The following is a 14,767-nucleotide window of genomic DNA, read 5'->3' as shown; positions in this document are numbered from 1 at the left end:
GACCATAGTTTTATCGCCATGCTCTACCCCCCCCCCCAGGTGTTCCTGACCAACTCGGCCAACGTGTTTCTGCTGGAGCCGTGCCCAGACGTGGCCAAGCTACTGGACAACCAGGTGGAGGTGTGCAAGGGGGTGCTGAGCATCTACCGCCACGTGATCATGGAGCACGCCATGAACACACAGACATGGTACGTCAGTCAGCACCTCATCAACGTGCATACTGAAATACACTAAGCAGGATCAATAAAATGTCACAATAGCGTACAGTTTGGCTGCTGGGTCCCCCGGTGGGGCGCAAGGAATCCCCCATCTACACTAAATCCATTGACCACTACGTGCTGTTTTCAAGATGAATTACAACTATTTGGTTGTAATATCTCCTCTTGAAGAGCGTAGTCAAAACTACACATTTCTGATTATTCCACATTTAGCTCTATCATCAGAGTTATATAGTAAACATCAATTGATCATGTATTTTCAGATGCGCGAGGGTCAGATCCGTTTGGCTATCCATTTGTAGCTCGCTAGCAGAAGCAATGTGTCATTTAGCTTGCTTTATCAGAGATTAGGCTTTTGGAAAGAGCTTGACATCGTCCTGGTAAAGTTGTCTGTCGGACTACTGTCATCACCGTAAATCAAACCATATTTAGATATAGTCATCTAGTTTATCCCCTGAAAGTTAGCTTCATTTGACGTGGTCTGTTATTAGCTAGCTAGCCAATTTGACATGGTCCGTCAATCAATGTAGCCTATCATGTTTGTCAGCAGCAATCGTGACTAAACACTATTTAAAAACAATGTTGAAAATGGAATAATGTTAGGCCTACCCAGCAAAGTTAGCTATGTCGGTTGGAGAAAAAAGTACCTACGTCTACTTACCGCTATGGTAAGCCAACTGTACAAAGTTTCTACCGGTAGCTGCTACTTGACAGGCAGATCCCACAAAGGATGGGACAATTAACCTAAACCACTCACACTTGTCAGGTATAGCTCACTTTTTATTTTACGGCACTCAAATATCCAATTAATGGTGGCCAATATTTTGAGATATCGTGAGGCTACCCTCTAGGTTTTTCACAATTTCTAAACAGGTTTTTAGGAATTTTTGCTAATTTCTTCAAAATAAATAACTGACCCTTTACAGACCCTTTACTCAGTACTTTGTTGAAGCACCTTTGGGAGCGATTACAGCCTCGTGTCTTCTTGGGTAGGACGCTACAAGAGTAACACACCTGTATTTGGGGAGTTTCTCCCATTCTTCTCTCAAGCTCTGTCAGGTTGGATGGGGAATGTCGCTGCTCAGCTATTTTCTGGTCTCTCCAAAGATGTTCGATCGTGTTCAAGGTCGGGCTCTGGCTGGGCCACTCAAGGACATTCAGAGACTTGTCCCGAAGCCACTCCTGCGTTGTCTTGGCTGTGTGCTTGTTGTTGTTGTCCTGTTGGAAGATGAACCTTTGCCCCAGTCTGAGGTCCTAAAGGGGTCTGAATACTTTCCGAATGCACTGTATATACTGTTTGTGTACACCCACTGGCTTAAATAGGAAACCAAATTCTAAACCAAGCGGTTGCTTTTACCTGAAGGACTGTATTGTCGGACAGTTCCACTGTGTTATATGATAATCTACTGATACACCATGATGGACTAATCATATCTTCTGGTGTGTGTAGGGAGCAGATGCTACAGGTGCTGCTGAGGATCACTGAGGCGGTGATGAAGAGGCCTCAGGAGAACCAAAGAAAAGACATTTTTGCTGAGAGCCTGGCTGCCATCCTTTTCCGGGTCAGTCAGCCTGGGGATCATACAGCCTGTCTTACTGTTAGTTGTTCTGATACCTCTGTTAGAAGAAGTCCAGCTGAGCTCCTGGAAACGGTTGTTGCCCATGATGTTAATATAATGTGGAAACAATGTTACAGCTCTAATGGCTTGTTAGTGTTTTGATTACAAGCCAATAAGAACCAGCTGCCTGCCTATGGTGATTAATGAGATGTTCTGTTTCGTCCTCCTGTCTTTGTGCCCCTGTACATCCTCCCCCAGACGATCATCGTGGCGTGGGTACGGGCCAACCTGTGTGTGTTCATCTCTCGGGAGCTGTGGGACGAGCTGCTGTCTGTGCTGTCGTCTCTGACAGGCTGGGAGGAGCTGGTGACCGAGTGGGCCAGCATCATGGATTCTCTGACCGCGGTCCTGGCCCGCTCCGTTTACGGCCTGGACATGAGCAACCTGCCCCTGGACAAACTCAGCGAACAGAAGGAGAAGAAACAGAGGGGACGGGGTGAGGAGGCAGGGGGAGAGAGGGGGGGATGGAGGCAGGGCTTTAAAGTGCAACCCTTTTGGATGTGAACGCTCCTTAATATTTTAATTTGGAAGCACCAGTGCGCCTAGAAAACATCCGCCATATAATGGTTAGGCTTAGCTGTATTGCTGTTTAGGAGTTCCCTAGAGGAAACACGCAGATTTGTGACTGTGGTGGTTGCACCATTACTACAAAGAAAGCCACTTGTCTCTAGCCCAAACCATTCCAAAGTTGTCATCCATATCACTGCCTCTAGGTTTTTTTCATTGGCGTCGCAGCGGGATGCATCTCCATTGGCTGGATGCATCTCCATTGGCTGGATGCATCTCCATTGGCTGGATGCATCTCCATTGGCTGGATGCATCTCCATTGGCTGGATGCATCTCCATTGGCTGGATGCATCTCCATTGGCTGGATGCATCTCCATTGGCTGGATGCATCTCCATTGGCTGGATGCATCTCCATTGGCTGGATGCATCTCCATTGGCTGGCCATATTTTTTACATTCATAAACCACGTCGTGGGATGTGCTAAAACGATTCTAAAACAGCTGTTCAGTTATGTTACCTCATTATCTAGCAAGCTAACAACCTGGTAACTTTACCAGTACATCCAAACATTTAGCGGAACAGAAACAATGGAAAAGGGATAGCTTAGGAAATGTTGCTTTTTAAACAATGTAGAAACCTAATATTCCACAAATGACTTTGTAATTTCAATGACAGGTATTTGTATCGACATTTTAGCTTTTATAATAAACACATGGCTTTATAGGCTTGTTCCTTTCTAGGGCACAACATAAACTCAGCAAAAAAGAAGGACCCTGTCTTTCAAAGATAATTCGTAAAAATCCAAATAACTTCACAGATCTTCATTGTAAAGGGTTTAAACACTGTTTCCCATGTTTGTTCAATGAACCATAAACAATTAATGAACATGCACCTGTGGAACGGTCGTTATGTCACTAACAGCATACAGACGGTAGGCAATTAAGGTCACAGTTATGAAAACGTAGGACACTAAAAGAGGCCTTTCTGCTGATTCTGAAAAACACCAAATGAAAGATGCCCAGGGTCCCTGCTCATCTGCATGAATGTGCTTAAGAATACTGCAAGGAGGCATGAGGAATGCAGATGTGGCCAGGGCAATAAATTGCAATGTCAGTACTGTGAGACGCTTAAGACAGCGCTACAGGGAGACGGGACGGACCGCTGATCGTCCTCGCAGTGGCAGACCACGTGTAACACCTGCACAGGATCAGTACATCTGAACATCACACCTGCGTGACCAGTTAAGCATGGCAACATCAACTGCCCGAGTTACACCAGGAACGCACAATCCCTCCATTAGTGCTCAGACTGTCTGCAATAGGCTGAGAGAGTCTGGACTGAGGGCTTGTAGGCCTGTTATAAGGTAGGTCCTCACCGGCAACAACGTGGGAACAGACCCACCGTCGCTGGACCAGACAGGACTGGCAAAAAGTGCTCTTCACTGACGAGTCGTGGTTTTGTCTCACCAGGGGTGATGGTTGGATTCGCGTTTATGGTCGAAGGAATGAGCGTTACACTGAGGCCTGTACTCTGAAGCGGGATTATTTTGGAGAGTGGAGAATCCGTCATGGTCTGGGGAAGTGTGTCACAGCATCATTGGACTGAGCTTGTTGTCATTGCAGGTAATCTCAATGCAGTGCGTTACAGGGAAGACATCCTCCTTCATGTGGTACCCTTCCTGCAGGCTCATCCTGACATGACCCTCCAGTATGACAATGCCACCAGCCATACTGCTCATTATGTGAGTGATTTCCTGCAAGACAGGAATGTCATTGTTCTGCCATGGCAAGCGAAGAGCCCGGATCTCAATCTTATTGAGCAACTCTGTGACCTGTTGGATCGGAGGGTGAGGGCTAGGGCCATTCCCACCAGAAATGTCCAGGAACTTGCAGGTACCTTGGTGGAAGAGTGGGGTAACATTTCACAGCAAGAACTGGCAAATCCGGTGCAGTCCATGAGGAGGAGATGCACTGCAGTACTTAATGCAGCTGGTGGCCACACCAGATACTGAATGTTACTTCTGATTTTGACCCACCCCCCTTTGGTTCAGGGACACATTTTTCCATTTCTGTTAGTCAAATGTCTGTGGAACTTGTTCAGTTTATGTCTCAGTTATTGAATCTTGTTATGTTCATACAAATATTTACACATGTTAAGTTTGCTGAAAATAAACGCAGTTGACAGTGAGAGGACGTTTCTTTTTTTGCTGAGTTTAGCTAGAATTCATACCGGCCCAATAGAGGCTCTATCTCAATTTGTCTGGTGCTCCTAGATTTTATGTGGTGCTCTTAACTTGTTGAAGTTGGAAGCACCAATGCGTTTTTAAAATTGAGAGCCCTGGATGGATGTAGGGATCAAGGGGGATGACGCTGTGTAAGCCTCGGAGAACAGAGCAACATTGGTCAGAAGTTTCAGTTTCTCTTTATGCTTCTGTATTTATATTATTTGCGTGTGTCTGTCTCTCTTGTCTGTGTCTCAGGGGTGATCCAGGACTCCCAGAAGGCAGCAGCGGTGGCCAGGTCCTTCTCTTTGAGCTGGAGGAACCATGGAGACCAGCAGGGGGTCCAGGAGCCCATGAGGTTCCGCAGCGCTACCACCTCAGGGGCCCCCGGCGTGGAGAAGGCACGCAACAACGTCCGACAGAAGGCCACAGGTGAACATACACACACATGCTCCTGTAATGAAGTCATATTTGGCAAGTGCTAGTTCTCAGAGTCCCTCTATGACACTACAGTGTAGACCAGACCCTCCATAGACTCCACAGTGAGTGAGTGTTTATAAAAGCAGGGCATGTGTACGTTAGCCCAGGTGCTGGTGAGGGGCTCCGCTCTAAGCACAAAGCGATAGCAGATGGTCTCCATTGTTCCTGTCAGATGTCATTGGCCATAGTCAACATGTTTCTGTGTCAGTTCCCCGGCGCACACACACTCCCCTGGTGACGGACGTTGTTGCTTCATTGTTCAGATACAGTGAACAACATCCACTTGACTGATGGAGATGTCTCAGTCTAATGATCAGTTGAGCTCTCAGGCGATCCAGAGCAGAGATGAGCTGTCTCTAAACTAGCTAACCCCTAATGGAAGGGGATGAAAGTGTGACCCGCCTTGCTTGTTTCCTCACCCGCCTCCTCTCTCTGTCTGCCTCTCTGTCTGCCTCTCTGTCTGCCTCTCTGTCTGCCTCTCTGTCTGCCTCTCTGTCTGCCTCTCTGTCTGCCTCTCTGTCTGCCTCTCTGTCTGCCTCTCTGTCTGCCTCTCTGTCTGCCTCTCTGTCTGCCTCTCTGTCTGCCTCTCTCTGTCTGCCTGTCTCTGTCTGCCTGTCTCTGTCTGCCTGTCTCTCTCTGTGTAATGACTGATAGCATCTCTGCTCGCTGAAGAGCTTGTTGAGCCTGGACCAGATGTAGTCGGGCCTGAAGGAGGACTCTTAAAAGAGTGTGTGTGTGCATGCAGACAGAGGCCGACATGAAACGCCACCGCCTTAAATTCTTCATTTTCTCTCGTCTAATTGGATTTCTCCCACATTGATCATCAAACATCCCGATATCCCCCCTTCTCCTTGAGAGTGGGCCCACACATCAATCCATGGACGTTTTTGATAGTTTCATTAAGAGTGTAATTAATGCTCATTAATATGCATAAAATGCCTAACAGTAGTCGTCTGTAGTGGAGACGATGCTATCTCCAAATGAAAGTGACTAATTAAAGTGTGGTGTAGGCAGAGAATAGAATCCTCTTTCTCTTGCAATGCTCCTCTCTCTTTTAGATTAGGCCTGAAGTGCTGTCCACACACACTTCCCCAACGCCTTATCTTTGAAAACTGAAAATGTGTGTAATCTCATTTATGCCAATACGTACTTGGCAATGTTTTTCTGGTGAGTATTTCCTGCGACATGGTGTTGAAATGACTGGGAACTAATAATAAATATGGTCATATTGTCCTATTGACTGACTACAGATGTATGATCTGAATTTGAGCCAGGTTGCTACGGCAGGACAAATAGTCCCGCAGCGACAGGAAATGTGGATTATAGCACATTTGACATTTTTGTAGGGGTTGATCTTTTTTTCGTAAGGGAAAATCAAGTCTGAAATTGCAAAGTGGAAATGTACAAACTTCAGAGACCCTTTTTAAACCTCAATTACACAACACATTTCAAATGTCCTGCAACAAGGTTCTCCTGCAACAGGGTGATCAAATTAAGATCCTAGGTCTACTCATTTCAAACCAGAACCTTATTCTTTATTATGGAAATAATGGACAAGAATGCAATAGAATGACACATGAATTGTGTCACTCACTATAAAAGCTTGCGTGTCCCAGCCCTTTCCAGCTGCCTTTTGCTTTTCTTTTTGTTCCTGTATTTTTATGGGATCACGTTACAAAGTTGTGTGGATGGAAATAAGTTGTCTTTCCTGTGATGCACTCAATGCCAGTTGTATTTGTCCTCTTCTGTCATGTGCATAGAGAACTAATTCATCTGGGCTTCAAATAAAAGCAACGCGTTGCATAAATGACGTCTCTCAAATGTAGACGGGTTCATTAAAAAAAATGTGTTTTTAAAATTTATTTTTTAGAATATGCAACGACAAATCTGGTAGAGCAGTGTCTTTTTGTTTTGGTGAAGAGCCCTCAAGTGTCAAATGAATACGAGATCCAGACTCGGGGTTTAGGCTTTAATATATTCTGTCTTTTTTTCTTTACACGGAAGTCTCAGTTAATAGTTCTTAATTTCCTGTCTCAGTAATTTCACTCTGCCTGTTTGTTTCCCTCTTAATGCCTTAGGGCTGAAGTTGGAGTCGCACAACAACAAAAAACCTTCTTACAATTTTCGAGCAAATTGACATGAATGACAGTTCAAGTTACACCTGCAGATCTCAAATTAGGATTCAACCCTTAGTAGATTTTGTCTTTAGTTATATTTTTCTGCACTATTTCTTCCCCTCATACAATTTTTATGCAAAGGGTTAAATGTATTTGCCAGTGGTGTCCTCCTGCCATTCTGCTCTATGATCTTATTGACTTATCCCCCTTCTCTCTTCCTCTTTTTTTCCCTCCTTCCTTCCTTCCCTCCCTCTCTCTCTCTCTCTCTCTCTCTCTCGCTCTGTGATGGAAGCTAAGCGAAGCCAGTCTATCAGCAGCTGTGTCCATCTTTACGAGGCTCTGCCCGCTACTAAAAGCGTTCCTATGCTGCTTCACACTGTGAGCTCTTTCTTGCCTGGTCTCTCCTCCTCTTCCGGTAACTCTTGCTCTCACAGGCTTTCAGGTAAAGTGTTTCTGAGAGCCGTCTGTGTGGTGTCCTGTCTGTCTCTTCCGCCTGTCTGTCACCACTCTATCTCCCGTCTCCTATTCTCCCGTCAGTCCCTCACTGTTTTATTAACACTCAGTGAAGTTGAAACCCTTGTTGTTTCTCACGGCTACTTACTGTCGTTTTGGATTGAAAGTAAAAAAGGATAATTGTCTGAATTGTATACTAATCTGTTCTAATGTTTATTACTGCATGTTCCTATTCCATCTCACTATGTGGCTAAAACAATGGAACCATTTTATCATTTTAAAGGTACTACACAAGATTTTCTAGAATTTTTGGATTGTAATTTCAGAAAATGTCTAATATATCTGGCACTAATAGTAGAATGATAGTGTTTCACAGTATTCCTTTACCCACCAGTGTTGTGATTGGCTTAGATATTTGCCTATTGATTTCTCCCACCGGAGCGTCAAACTGGGAAGGCTGTTCTGGCTATGTTATCTAAACGTACACCTGCTTGTCAGACATCTCATTACAAAATAATGGGCATTAATATTTCTGGAGTTGGTCCCCCTTTGCTGCTATAATAGCCTCTGCTCTTCTGGGAAGTCTTTCCACTAGATGCTGGAACATCGCTGCTGGGAATTGCTTCTATTCAGCCACGAGCGTTAGTGAGGTGGCGCACTGATGTTGGGCGGTTAGGCCTGGCTTACAGTCTGCGTTCCAATTCCCAAACCATGAAAAACAGCCCCAGACCACTATTCCTCCTCCACCAAACTTTACAGTTGGCACTATGCATTGGGCCAGGAAGCGTTCTCCTGGCATCCACCAAACCCAGATTTGTCCATCGGACTGCCAGATGGTGAAGAGGGATTCATCACTCCAGAGAATGCGTTTCCACTGCTCCAGAGTTCAATGGCTGCGAGCTTTACACCACTCCAGCCGACACTTGGCATTGCACATGATGATCTTAGGCTTATGTGTGGCTACTTGGCTATGGAAACCAGAGGCAGTTTGAATCTCTGTAGTGAGTAATGGAGCACTGGCGATTTTTACACGCTTCAGCAGACAGCAGTCCCGTTCTGTGAGCATGTGTGACCTACCACTTCGCTGTCGTTGTTGCTCCTAAACGTTTTCACTTCACAATAACAGCACATTTAACGAAATGACTTGCATCCTATGACGGTGCCACGTTGAAATTCACTGAGCTCTTAAGTAAGGCCATTGTACTGCCAATGTTTGTCTATGGAGATTGCATGGCTGTTTTTACACACCTGTCAGCAACAGATGTGACTGAAATAGCAGAATCCATTAATTTGAAGGGGTGTCCACATACTTTTGTGTGTGTGTGTGTATATATATCTATCTCTCTAGAGAGAGAGAGGCGGAAATAGCTAATTTCCTGGTTGCTAAAATTCTAGAGCTTGCTCTATTTCAGTTTTTGTGAGAAAAAAAGCACTGAAGAGGGTAGTGAATCATTGTACCATCTAAACTGGGGGGAAAAAATATAGTTTTTACAGGTGTTTGAAGCTGGTGGACTAAAACCGAAAGTAACTTTCATTTTGGTCCACCAGCTTGAAACAGCTGTAAAAACGATATTTCACAGCGATTTTGATGGTGCAATGATTCCCTACACTATTCAGTGCTTGTTTTCTCAGATAAACTGAAATTGAGCAAACAGTGTAGAATTTTTAGCAACCAGGACATGACAGAGTGATTTTCAGTAGATAACACAAACACAAAGTCAGAACAATTTTCCCGGTTTGACAACAGATGCCGCTCCGTCGGGTGGAATCAATAGCCGAATATCACAGCCAATCACAACACTGGTGGGTAAGTAATACTGTGAAACACTATCATTCCACTATTAGTGCCAGATATATTGTAGACATTTTCTGAGAAATCCTGTGTGTCGCACCTTGAAGTTGCTGGAGTTCTGTGTGGTAGAGCATGTCTTGTGTGCCTGATGCATTGCTCTTAACCCTCTGTCCTCTCCTGGCTCCCTGGTCGTGGTGCCCAGATGTGGAGGAGGGCCAGTTGTCTGAGTGTGGGGGAGACGGGGAGCTGGAGGCTGGAGACAGCCCTCTACCACGCAGCAGCAGCACCTCCGACATCACACAGCAACTGACTGACACCTTCCCAGGTAGGGATACACCAATGAGTGCGCGAACACACACAGCGTGAGGGTGTGTTCTAACGTGGGCCATTTTTGCTTCCCTCTAGTGGCAGTATCTATACTGCTGCTAACAATGTGCCCATCTATACAGTGATTGATGTGCTTTGAAGACTACAGGCTACAACAGTGGTTCCCAACCAGGGGTACTAGGAGGTTGGAACCTCTGGGCTACAACTTATTCTGATCATGCATCTCGAGGATGTAGGGATAAGACTAGAACAGTATTTATGACCAGGGGCTGTCTGCTGTGGGGGGTGGCTGTTTGTGTGTCCATTGTGAATAACAGTCACTGTGACCTCCAGGCCACAAGAGGGAGTACTCCCCCAACAACTCCTGTGGCTCCGATGGCAGGGCGTCGGAAGCGAGGACAGACGGCGACCCGCCAGTGGTGAGAAACACACACCCGGCGCAAAATCTGTGACCCTCTTACTTTGTTTGGTTATTTCAGCAGGTCATCTGTGGCGGTCTGATAGAGGCATCTCTGAAACAACCACTGATGACTTCTCCCTCTGTGCTCCCAGATTCTGATCCGGCGGAGCAGCAGTCCGGTCGAGCTGGACTACTCTGTAGAGGGACACAACAACTATGCAAGGCCCACGCTCCAGGAGAAAAGTGTGAGTGTGAGCAGCGAGACGTCCAACGGGTACTTGAACGACGCTGACGGCAGCCTGCTGGCCTGGCAGGCCTTTGAGGAGGAGGCAGACACCCAGTCAACCCAGATAGATGTCACAGCAGACACAGGGAGCCAGAGGAACCTGCTGCTCAGCCACAATGAGGCCCTGGCAGGTACTGAACTGTACTGGTTGGGGGGGGTGTTGATAAGGTTTCTGGGGGGACTGATTTTGGTATCAGAGGCTAGGATTGCATTGGTTTATATTGGATAAATACTGTAGCATATGGCCTTCAGGTTCAGTAGATTTGTGTTCTGTGGGGTTTGTCAGATTCAAGTGTTTGTCCGTGGGTCGTGTGGGGATTAATCTCAGAACAGCCTGACCTTTCAGAGGATTAGCATAACCTTCATAGCCAGCCTCTGTCTGCTCTACAGTATCTTCCCCTGCCCTGCCTGCCCTCCCTCACCCTGGTCTATGAAGCTTTACAGAGAAAACACTCCCTCTCTCTCCACCTCTATCTAGCCTTGGACGTGTTCTGGTTTTACCACCTGCTCAGGGATCTTTATTCAGCAGGCAGCTGGGCCTTTTGTTTATTAAGCTGTTTTTGGTATTAGGTTAACGCATTATGGCTATTGAGGAAGGGCACATAAAGATGGATTGATTACTACTGTTGCATGTTTACTGGGAAATGTTAGGTGAGAGTCTCCTTGCTATGAAGAAATGTTAGGTACGTCTTTGGAAAGTATCTCAAAATATTACCGTGGTTCAGCGTAGGTGAATATTTGGAAAAACAGCTGTGGCTAATAGCTGTCAATTCTTGTCAAAAAAGAGTCCCTTAGAGTAACCCCTGACCCTTAGCGTAACCCCTGACGCTTAGTGTAACCCCTGACCCGACACCATCCCCACCTCATCTGTAATCTTACATTGATTCATTGTGAATTCTTGTGATTGTGCTCCGTCAAGCTCCACTGTCTTCTGGTTGTCCTCTTGTTTTCTGTCCTGAGTGTTTTCTCTCCCCACTCCGCACCCCTGTCCCACCTCCAGCAGCACCCCTGTCCCACCTCCAGCAGCACCCCTGTCCCACCACCAGCAGCACCCCTGTCCCACCTCCAGCAGCACCCCTGTCCCACCTCCAGCAGCACCCCTGTCCCACCTCCAGCAGCACCCCTGTCCCACCTCCAGCAGCACCCCTGTCCCACCTCCAGCAGCACCCCTGTCCCACCTCCAGCAGCACCCCTGTCCCACCTCCAGCAGCACCCCTGTCCCGCCACCAGCTTTGCTCGTGCCAACTGAGTTCCGGGACTTCCCCCATCTGCTGGAGGACACCGTTAGAGGTCGGCCGATTATGATTTTTCAACGCCGATACCGATTATTGGAGGACCAAAAAAAACCTGGTGCCGATTAATCGGCCGATTTTAAAATATATATATATAATAATAATATTTAAATTTAAAAAAAAAATATATATATATATATATTAATAACAATAATATTTTTTAAACATTAAAAAAATATATCTAATAATAAATAAAAAAAAATGTAAAAAAAGTTCAAAAATATATATTTGTAATAATGACAATTACAATAATACTGAATTAACACTTATTTTAACTTAATATAATACATCAATAAAATCAATTTAGCCTCAGGTAAATAATGAAACATGTTCAATTTGGTTTGAATTATGCAAAAACAAAGTGTTGGAGAAGAAAGTAAAAGTGCAATATGTGCTTTGTAAGAAAGCTAACATTTAAGTTCCTTGCTCAGAACATGAGAACATATGAAAGCTGGTGGTTCCCTTTAACACGAGTCTTCAATATTCCCAGTTAAGAAGTTTTAGGTTGTAGTTATTATAGGAATTATAGGACTATTTCCCTCTATACCATTTGTATTTAATTAACCGTTGTTTATTGGATGTTCTTATAGTCACTTTAGTATTGCCCGTGTAACAGTATAGCTTCCGTCCCTCTCCTCACTCCTACCTGGGCTCGAACCAGCAACACAACAACAACAAGCCACCACATCGAAGCAGCGTTACCCATGCAGAGCAAGGGAAACAACCACCCCAAGGCTCAGAGCGAGTGAAGTTTGAAACGCTATTAGCGTACACCCCGCTAACTAGCTAGCCATTTCACTTCGGTTACACCAGCCTCATCTCGGGGGTTGATAGGCTTGAAGTCATAAACAGCGCAATGCTTGACGCACAACGAAGAGCTGCTGGCAAAACGCACGAGACTGCTGTTTGAATGAATGTTTACGCGCCTGCCTACCATCTCTGTCAGATACTTAGATACTTGTATGCTTGTATGCTTGTATGCTCAGTCAGATTATATGCAACGCAGGACACGCTAGATAATATCTAGTTATATCATCAACCATGTGTATTTAACTAGTGATTATGATTGATTGTTTTTTATAAGATAAGTTTAATGCTAGCTAGCAACTTACCTTGGCTTACTGCATTCGCGTAACAGGCAGTCTCCTTGTGGAGTGCAACGAGAGAAAGGCAGGTCGTTATTGCGTTGGACTAGTTAACTGTAAGGTTGCAAGATTGAATCCCCCGAGCTGACAAGGTGAAAGTCGTTCTGCCCCTGAACGAGGCAGTTACCCACCGTTTCTAGCCGTCATTGAAAATAAGAATGTGTTCTTAACTGACTTGCCAAGTTAAATAAAGGTGTAAAATAAAATGTTAAAAATCGGAAAATCGGCGCTCAAATATACCGATTTCCCATTGTTATGAAAACTTGAAACGGCCCTAATTAATCGGCCATTCTGATTAATCGGTCGACCTCTATACACCATACATGTGTTGCACATGCCTCAGGACCAGGGTACTGCTACACCCCCTTTCAAGCCTGAACTGCCCACCACCCTCTGTGTTGCACTGTGTTAATCCTATACCCACCCATCATGTGGTGGTCCTTCTGTAGCTCAGTTGGTAGAGCATGGCGCTTGTAACGCCAGGGTAGTGGGTTCGATCCCCAGGACCACCCATACGTAGAATGTATGCACACATGACTGTAAGTCGCTTTGGATAAAAGCGTCTGCTAAATGGCATATATTATTATTTATTATTATTATATTATGTGTGTTCATCTGTGTGTGACTCTGGTGACTGGGGAAAATAAACCTCTGTGTTGAATCACCTGTGTCCGGGGTGTGGACAGGCCTAGAGTTCTAGTGTTATACCCTAGAGTTTATACAGTAGTAAATCAGAGTTCTAGTCTTATATACCCTAGAGTTTATACAGTAGTAAATCAGAGTTCTAGTGTTATACCCTAGAGTTTATACAGTAGTAAATCAGAGTTCTAGTGTTATACCCTAGAGTTTATACAGTAGTAAATCAGAGTTCTCTCTCTGATCTTGCAGACAGCCGTGAGTGTCTGACTGATGATGTCAGCATCATCGCAGGCGGGAGCCTGACCGGCTGGCACGCTGACTCCGCCTTTGTGCTCTGGAGAAGGATTCTGGGTATCCTGGGGGATGTCAACAGCATCCGCTGCCCCAGGATCCACGCCAAGATGTTCAGTTACCTCTACGACCTCTGGCACAAACTGGCTAAGGTAAGCACTGCCCAGCCTTCAAACACTCTTATCAGCCCGGATGACATGTCATGTACAGTAAATTTGTCTCAGTCAATATTTTGTTCTGTAGATTTTCAGTCTGGCTAATGCAGTAGTGCCCTAATTGCAGATCCGGGACAACCTGGGCATCAGTGTGGATAACCAGTCAACTCCTCCCCGGCCTGTCTTCATCCCTCCTCTCAGAATGCTGGCCTCCTGGCTCTTCAAGGTGACTCAGCGGTTCAGAGGTCCACTGTCTCTACATGCATCACCTAATTAAGAACTATCAAAGACATGCATGTGACTATAACCGTGTGACCTGGTCTCTCTCCCTTCTGCCTCTCTCCTTCACTCCCGTTCTCTCCCTCTGTCCTCCTCTCCTTTTCCCCCAGGCCACCATGCTGCCTGCAGAGTTCAAGGCGGGTAAGCTGCAGGCCTATAAACTCATCTGTGAGATGATGACCAGGAACCAGGACGTGCTTCCCAACAGTGACTTCCTGGTCCATCTCTACCACGTCATGCACAAGGGCTTCACCAGCGTGGACCAGGTAATTTTCTGTGCTGTGCTGTCATTCTCCTGTGTTCATGTGCTTTTCTTGATGTAGATTCCAGTAACAAAGGCCAGAAGAAGGAGCCACTGTCAAACACAAGAGAATGGGACTGCTCTTGCAGCCACCTGCCAATAAACTGTACAGCTGGGATCTGTTGCATTGTGGCTATACTTCCACTCATAACCACTAGATGGGGCTATCATCAAAGGCATCTTAGGTTTTGTTCCATGGTCCTCTAGATAGAGGAGGAGAATGATGAGATGCTTGGTTGCCGGTA

At 45.6% G+C, this 14,767-nt stretch overlaps 1 protein-coding gene across 4 annotated transcripts in view; it reads left to right on the top strand.

Moving 5' to 3' along the window:
- Positions 1-14,767, top strand: part of LOC118368422 (ral GTPase-activating protein subunit alpha-2-like) — a 140,461-nt gene that overhangs the window by 49,226 nt on the left and 76,468 nt on the right. For 2 of the 4 annotated variants that reach the window (XM_035752496.2, XM_035752499.2), the window contains exons 13-23: positions 40-188; positions 1,669-1,780; positions 2,036-2,273; positions 4,824-4,997; positions 7,455-7,604; positions 9,610-9,732; positions 10,068-10,153; positions 10,287-10,551; positions 13,746-13,939; positions 14,070-14,168; positions 14,332-14,487. In XM_035752496.2, coding sequence (XP_035608389.2) covers positions 40-188; positions 1,669-1,780; positions 2,036-2,273; positions 4,824-4,997; positions 7,455-7,604; positions 9,610-9,732; positions 10,068-10,153; positions 10,287-10,551; positions 13,746-13,939; positions 14,070-14,168; positions 14,332-14,487 — 1,746 coding nt within the window. Of the gene's footprint in view, positions 1-39; positions 189-1,668; positions 1,781-2,035; positions 2,274-4,823; positions 4,998-7,454; positions 7,605-9,362; positions 9,423-9,609; positions 9,733-10,067; positions 10,154-10,286; positions 10,552-13,745; positions 13,940-14,069; positions 14,169-14,331; positions 14,488-14,767 lie in introns of all 4 variants that reach the window. The other 2 variants (XM_035752497.2, XM_035752498.2) reach the window with 2 other exon arrangements.

The sequence above is a fragment of the Oncorhynchus keta genome, chromosome 35 (genome assembly GCF_023373465.1).
Source record: "Oncorhynchus keta strain PuntledgeMale-10-30-2019 chromosome 35, Oket_V2, whole genome shotgun sequence".
Classification (NCBI taxonomy): domain Eukaryota; kingdom Metazoa; phylum Chordata; class Actinopteri; order Salmoniformes; family Salmonidae; genus Oncorhynchus; species Oncorhynchus keta.
Note: the sequence above shows the minus strand (reverse complement) of the source record. Positions and strands in the feature narration are given on the sequence as shown.